Source organism: Balaenoptera musculus, chromosome 1, assembly GCF_009873245.2.
Source record: "Balaenoptera musculus isolate JJ_BM4_2016_0621 chromosome 1, mBalMus1.pri.v3, whole genome shotgun sequence".
Taxonomy (NCBI): domain Eukaryota; kingdom Metazoa; phylum Chordata; class Mammalia; order Artiodactyla; family Balaenopteridae; genus Balaenoptera; species Balaenoptera musculus.
In genome coordinates, this window is record NC_045785.1 from 162,195,653 (window position 1) to 162,203,633 (window position 7,981).

General features: G+C 40.9%; 1 protein-coding gene across 1 annotated transcript; it reads left to right on the plus strand.

The window, feature by feature from the left end:
* The first annotated feature begins 1,899 nt into the window (after nucleotides 1-1,899).
* Nucleotides 1,900-6,938, plus strand: LOC118882320 (homeodomain-interacting protein kinase 3-like). Its single transcript, XM_036827911.1, is given in 2 exon segments — nucleotides 1,900-2,672; nucleotides 6,911-6,938. Coding segments are annotated over 2 exon segments (801 nt in total).
* Nucleotides 6,939-7,981: the final 1,043 nt, after the last annotated feature.

Sequence of the window (7,981 nt, forward strand, 5' to 3'; positions counted from 1 at the left end):
GCAAGGGCAATAACAGCAAAAATAAACAAATGAGACCACATTAAACTAAAAAGCCTTTGCACAGTAAAGAAAACCTTCAAGAAAATGAAAAGGCAGCCTGCTGAATGGGAGAAGATATTTGCAAATGCTATATCCAATAACAGGTTAATATGCAAAATATATTAAAAGCTCATTATTATTCAGTGTAAAAAAACCCTAAACAATCCAACTTAAAAATGGACAGAGGACCTGAATAGACATTTTTCCAAAGAAGACATGCAAATTTCCAACAGACACATGAAAAGATACTCAACATCACTAAACATCGGGGAAATGCAAATAAAATCACAGTGAGAGATCAATTCACACTTATGAGAATGGCTATCATCCAAAAGACAAGAAATAGCAAGTGTCGCTGAGGATGTGGAAAAAAGGGAACCCTTGTGCACTGTTGGTGGGGTAGTCAATTGGTGCAGCCATTATGGGAAACAGTACGGAGATTCCTCAAAAAAATTAAGAATAGATGTACCATACAATCCAGCAATTCCACGTCTGGGCATTTCCCTGAAGAAAACAAAACAGTAATTAGAAAAGATATATGCACCTCTACATTTATTGCAGCATTTTTCAAAACAGCAAAGACATGGAAGCAACCTAAGTGTTCATCAATAGATGAATGGATAAAGAAGATGTGAGACAGATAATCTATATCTCTCTATATAATGGAATATTACTCAGCCATCTAGAAGAAAGAAATCTTGCCATTTGTGACAACATGAATGGATCTACAGGGAATGATGCTGAATGAAACAGGTCACACAGGAGGAGGCGCCCAAGACTAGGGAGGCCAGCAACCAGAGGAGCCCGAGCCGCGGGCCCTGCACCGCGCGCCGCCCGTAGGCCCCGGCAGTGGGGCCACCCCTTGGCCTAGCCAAGCTGTCCCCACCCCAAATCCCCGGGAAGGAAGATGAGGGACACGGGCCCGGCGCTCAGCCGCCAGAGCAGCTGCAGCAGCGGTCGGGGGAGGGTGTTTCGCCGTTTCCTCTCAGCCGCCAGGACAAGATGGCAGCGGCCCCGTTGAGAGGCTGAGCCCGGGCCGGGTGGTGCCGCCTGCTGAAGCGCCTGGCTTCCTGTCCCCGACACGGCCCCGCACCCACCCCGGACACGCTCAGGGCTGCGGCCGCCGGAAGAGGGGAGAGCGCAGGCCTCTAGGAAGGTACGGCCTCACGAGTCTTGGTCTACCCACCGTATATTTATCAAACTCAGTCAAGTGTCTTTTGTAGTGTGAAGAAACTCAAAGTAGAGCCAAGCAGTTGTGTATTCCAGGAAAGGAACTATCCACGGACCTATGTGAATGGTAGAAACGTTGGAAATTCTCATCCTCCCACGAAGGGCAGTGCTTTTCAGACAAAGATACCATTTAAGAGACTGGGAGGACACAACCTTCCATTGCAGACAAGTGCTGTTGTTTTAAAAAGCACTGCATCACTACAAATAACTCAATTTTGTTTCTTTTTATGGCTGAGTAATATTCCATTGTATATATGTATATAATTGTATATGTATTCCATTGAAGATGCGCCACATCTTCTTTATCCATTCATTTGTCGGTGAGCACTTAGGTTGCTTCCATGTCCTGGCTATTGTAAATAGAGCTGCAATGAACAACAGGGAGATCAGCTTGGTGCTTTGTGACCACCTAGAGGGGTGGGATAGGGAGGATGGGAGGGAGATGCAAGAGGGAGGGGATATGGGGATATATGTATAGCTGATTCACTTTGTTATAAAGCAGAAACTAACACACCACTGTAAAGCGATTATACTCCAATAAAGATGTTAAAAAAAAAAAGCACTGCGGGTGCTACAAAGGTTATAGCAGCTCAGGAGCAGCAAACTCAAGTGGAGGCATCTCAGACTGGGATGTGGCGATGCAGGTTAAATTTCCTAGAAGGCCCCCAGAGATGTGGATTGAAGCGCAAGAGTGAGGAGTTGGATAATCATAGCGCAATGCAGATTGTCGATGAGTCGTCCATACTTCCTGCAATGTTGCAAACCAACATGGGAAATCCAGTGACAGTTGTGACAACTACCACAGGAACAAAACAGAATTGTACCACTGGAGAAGGGGACTATCAATTAGTACAGCATGAAGTTTTATGCTCCATGAAAAATACTTATGAAGTCCTTGATTCTCTTGGTGGAGGCGCTTTTGGCCAGGTAGTGAAATGCTGGAAAAAAGGGACAAATGAAATTGCAGCAATCAAAATTTTGAAGGACCGCCCTTCTTATGCACGTCAAGGTTAGATAGAAGTGAACATATTAGCAAGGCTCAGTACTGAAAATGCTGTTGAATATAACTTTGTACGAGCTTATGAATGCTTTCAGCACCGTAACCATACTTGTTTAGTCTTTGAGATGCTGGAACAAAACTTGTATGACTTTCTGAAACAAAATAAGTTCAGTCCTCTGTCACTAAAAGTAATTCGACCCATTCTTCAGCAAGTGGCCACTGCGCTGAAAAAATGGAAAAGTCTTGCTTTAATTCACGCAGACCTCAAACCAGAGAATATTATGTTGGTGGATCCTGTTCGACAGCCGTACAGGGTTAAAGTAATAGACTTTGGGTCGGCCAGTCACGTATCAAAGACTGTTTGTTCAACATATCTGCGATCTCCGCACTACAAGGGACATGGGTTCGAGCCCTGGTCTGGGAAGATCCAACATGCCGCAGAGCAACTAAGCCCGTGCGCCATGACTACTGAGCCCATGTGCCACAACTACTGAAACCCACGCACGTAGAGCCCATGCTCTGCAACAAGAGAAGCCACTGCAATGAGAAGCCCGTGCACCACAATGGAGAGTAGCCCTCATTCGCTGCAACTAGAGAAAGCCTGCGCCCAGCAAGAAAGACCCAACATAGCCAAAAATAAATAAATAAATAAATTTATTAAAAAAAAAAAAGAGAATCCGCTTGCCAATGCAGGGGACACGGGTTTGAGCCCTGGTCTGGGAAGATCCCACATGCCGCAGAGCAACTAAGCCTGTGCATCACAACTACTGAGCCTGCACTCTAGAGCCCGTGAGCCACAACTACTGAGCCCACGTGCCACAACGACTGAACTACTGAAACCCACGCACCTAGACCCTGTGCTCCGCAACAAGAGAAGCCACCGCAATGAGAAGCCCTTGCACCGCAACGAAGAGTAGCCCCCACTTGCCACAACTAGAGAAAGCCCCTGCACAGTAACGAAGACCCAATGCAGCCAAAAATAAATAAATTAGAAAAAAAATCTTAAACTATTAGAATGAAGTGTATTAGTAATTTGCTTAGAGGACTGTCCTTGGGCTCTCTGTGCCAAGGGACTATATTTTAGATAAGGTATCTTTAAGTACCTAAGGAAATAACCTACTTCAAGAGAGGAAAGAGAATACGACTACTTTGCCTTGTACTAAATTCTGTCCATTTGGAAACAGCTTTGGAATTAATCTAGATATTCTAAGTATTAAATCCTCTAGAGGTTATTTAAGACCCCCTTCAGTTCTATGTGCCTAGGCACTTGTAACTTCTAATTTCATTTCTTCCCAATTTTCTCCTTATTTCCCTTCATCCTTCCTGAAATGAAATGAAAAATAATATGGCATTTCCCATATAATCATTTCCTGTATTTTGAAGAGTCCATACTTTATTCTCCCTAATAAACTCTTCTAAGATAATCCCTTACTTAATTCTTTTATATAATGACAGATCAGTGCTTATGATTTCACAAATGATTTCAGTAATACGAAAAAGAACCAACATGAAAAATATCATAGGATTTGGGTAGAACTAGCAGACTAAGAATTCTGAATTTTAATCCTAACTCTAGTACTGATTTACTTAGTACATGTGACTTGTGAGGAGGCTACTTAACTTTATATGTTTCCACATTAATGGTTTAAAGCCGTAATATGATCCTCTTGCTGTATAGGTGTGATGTTAAGTTATAAGATAACAGTACATAAATGCTAAGTAATACTAGTCAGGCATAGGACAAAATCATTTTGTAAAAGCTTGGTCACAAAGTGAGTTTGTTAATTCTGTTGATTATAGATTTAAAATATGTAATAAATGTAATGCCATATAAACAGGTAATCATTAAAAAAAAAGAAATACGTCCTACAGAGAAAGATGAATACCATATGATTTCACGTATATGTGGAATCTAAAAAACTAAACAAACAAAACAGAACAGATACAGACTTATAGACAGAGATCAAACTGGTTGCCAGATGGGAGGGGTTTGGGGGGTTGAGTGAATAGGTGAAGGAGATTAAGAGGTATAAACTTCAAGGTATAAAATAAATATGTTACAGCGATTAAATATAAAGCATAAGGAATATTGTCAATAATACTCTAGTGATTTTGTATGGTGACAAATAGTTACTAGACTTATCATGGTGACCATCCTTTACGTATTTAAATGTTGAATCACTATGTTGTCCACCTGACACTAAATAGTCTACATCAGCTATACATCAATTTAAAAAGTTAGGCTTTCAATACTGTCACAGATGTTGGATGCTATGCTACATACTCCCTCAGCCCACACCTCTGCTTCTCTGTGGAGACTTCCTCAGGCACCACTGTAGCTTGCCTGGTTCAAGATAAGGCATCCCCCAAGGACTGAGATTTAATGCCTTCAGGGGCATCCCTCAGTCAGCCTGGAATTGCTCCCAGTGGATAAATACTCCAAATTTCTGGTCCTTTGATGGGACACTCCTGAGGTGCATCTACATGGCTCTTTAGGTGGCCTCTAGTAGGATCGACTCGAGTTACCTATAGTGGTAAACTATGCAATGATGTACCCCTGAGAAAAATGTAAGATCAGACATAAAATCTTGTTAAAAGGTTGGCTGTCCCTTTTACTTAGGAAATGGTGTCTTTCTTTTACACTGTATTTCTATCTCCTGGTGCTTTAGAACAATTTGTGGCATAAATCCAACTGAAAAAAAAAGTGCTACCTTATCTTTTCAGGAGTCCTTGGATTCTGGAATACTATTTGTGTATGATTATAAAACCCCTCCTTTGGTACAGTTGCTGCATAACTTGCATCACTGTTAAGTAGGCCATTGTTTTCCAATCCTGGCTTGCATTAAAAACAAAACCTGGGAAGCTTTAAAAACCCAAATTTCTAGGCCCCTACTTTGAATTACAAAATTCATCTCTCTGTGAGTGTGTGTGTGTGTGTGCATGTGTGTGTGTGTAAATCTCTCACGTGATTCTAATACACAGTTCAGTTTGGGAACTGCACAAAAGTTTGGTGTAATTCTTCCAACTCTTTCCCTTAGGGAGGGGGATTACAGAAGACAGGGTGGAAAGAAAGGGTGTGAGTGGAGGTTTGTAATATGTGGTAATTGAGACATTAGAATTTTACAGCTACATAATGAAGATGATTTTATGACAGTGTCAAAAGCCTGTATCCAGCATCACTGAGATGTCTCTCAGATTAGTCCTTCTTTATTACAGCTTGTAGTTTAAATGCCAAGGGCACAAGCTGCTTTGATGATAAAGTGTTATCCTTGAATATCTTTTATGTAAATGTAACCTTTAGGTGAGGAAGGAGGAGAGACAATATAATTAGTGAATCAAATGCAGATAATCAGCACCTTGTGTAGTATTGCCATATAATTACAAGGCTGGAATTCTTTAAACTTGATATTTGGGCAAGGAAATAAGGAAAACACCTGCAACTCATTCTGCAAGGTTAAAATGAGGTTCTCTCGAGTCTATTTTCAACACAACATTAAACAGCAGATACTAAACCAACCAAAAAAAAAAAATCTCGTGAAACTGTAAAACTAGAAAGCATGTGCAAAAAAAAAAAATCTCTCCTCACTTGGTATCTATTTCATGAAATCATTTTTAAAAATGAGAGTTTTACAATCTTTCATTGAACTTTAAAGAATATATTAAATTTTCTAATGCCATAAAACACCCTTGCAATTTAATCAGTCAACCTGCCCAATTTCCATCAACCCCTCCATACACAACAATATTGAACAAAGTGTTTTGGTGGGACAGTTTGTTTCTAGGAGTCTTTTGTCTTCAAGCCCTTTGTGAAGCTTCTGTAAACATGCGGCACACTGCAGCTCCTGGGACATGATTAATAAACAAATACATGAACAAGTGAATGAATGCATGCATGATGCACAGACCTTACACACTGATACTCCAAACTGGCCTTGCCAACATGTCCTCACATTCCACAATAAGCTGTCAAATATTTATCAAACACAGCCTATGCTAGGGTGTCAAAGGCAAACAAAACTGGACATTAGTTAAGGTGGTGAAAACAGATCTTATTCAGTAACTAGTCTCAGTAGGGGAAAGAACTGAGCTCTATTCCAATATGTGCAGAAATGACTGGGAGTTTTAAAGGGAGAATGAAGGAGTATGGAGGGAGAGTGAGTGGGGGATCAGGTAGAGTCAAAGAAGTGAAATATTACAGAGACTACCTCAGTGTAATTGTGATTAGGCCAGCTGTGTCTACTAGCAGACAATTTTCAAAGTTAGGATTCTATACTCCTACAGAGACAGAAGACAGAGACTCTGTCCTTCCTGATGGTTTTCAGGTGCCTGAGAAAGACATTCCTGAGTGTAGAAGATACACATACATTTCAAAGGGACAAAGAAAGGATTCACAATTGTAAGCCCTTTTTAGTAAATGCTCTAAGTAAGGGAGGTAAGGGGCCTATTTTCATGTGTTAAGCAGAACAAACAGTAAATTCTTTTGGCAGCTCTGAGCCTTTCCAGATTGGGACTCAAAACGGGGCTGTGTTTTCCCAGGGACATTGACCTTAGGCTGCTAGAAACCACGTTAAAGTTTGGTCAAGTCTCTTAGTGCAGGGTTATAGAGCCATTTATGTGCTGAGAGTTCTTTGCATTTCTTAGGGACTGTGACACAAATGACAACGAGTAAGACCAATTCCTTATCTTCAAAGTCTTTACAAATGAGAAAAGATAGGCAGACCAAAAAATTAATATAGGACATAATATTATACACATAGAAGGAACTTTTTTTTACAAAGTACAAGGAAAGGACTCACAGATGTTGTCATGGAATATAGAGAAATGTTATGGATTAGCAATTAGGGAATGCTAGGAAATAAATCAGACAATCTCTAAGCAGAGTCTCGAGTACATTAGAAGTTAGGGAGTCTGAATTGTGGGCTATCCTGCAGCCCTGAAAGAGAAAGGGAAAGTAGAGAAGGATGAAGATTCTTATGTAGGCGAGGAAAAAAATAATGTTCCTTTTACCCTTCTAAGGGGCTGGGGCTCTTGTAACAAAAGACAGATTAACAAGAGAAAAACAAACGGAAGTTATTAACATGTATACCAGGGGAAACTCTCAAAGAGGTGGCTTAGAATTCAGACTTAAATACAATCCTCGTTAGCTAAATTGAAGAAATAAAAGGTGTGGAGGAAACCAGTTATGGGGAGGTGACCAGGAAAAACACGGTAAACAAGAGTAAGGTTAGTTATGCAGATTTAAGTCAGTGCCTTCTCCACGGATGAGTGTTTCTCGTGATCCTTCTCTTCCTGGTAAAGAGAGAGAGACGCGTTTACAAACTGAGATTTCTTTTATAAATGTAAATTTCCTTACAAAAGGGTAACCTCTACTCTATGTTCAGAGCACCTCCTGTGGCTGATCTTCCTCAAAATAATCAGCTCAAAATAATCCATATGCCAAAGGCATATTTTGCCACATTTTATTCACTCTGAGTCTGGATCAGCAGAAAAGTAAACATATGAGAGGCCCCAGGGCAGGAAGGGCAAACAATTTCATGTTTTGTGCCAGTACTGACAGACTGGAAGTGGTAACCCCGGCACACTTGGAGAAAAATTCTTAGACCGAATCTGAACTATGGCTGCCCAGGCGTAGGAAAGAAGAGTGACCACATAGATGCCACCCAAAAGATCGCATCATGTACTTCAGAGGCTAATGTCTGAGTTCAAGCTCAG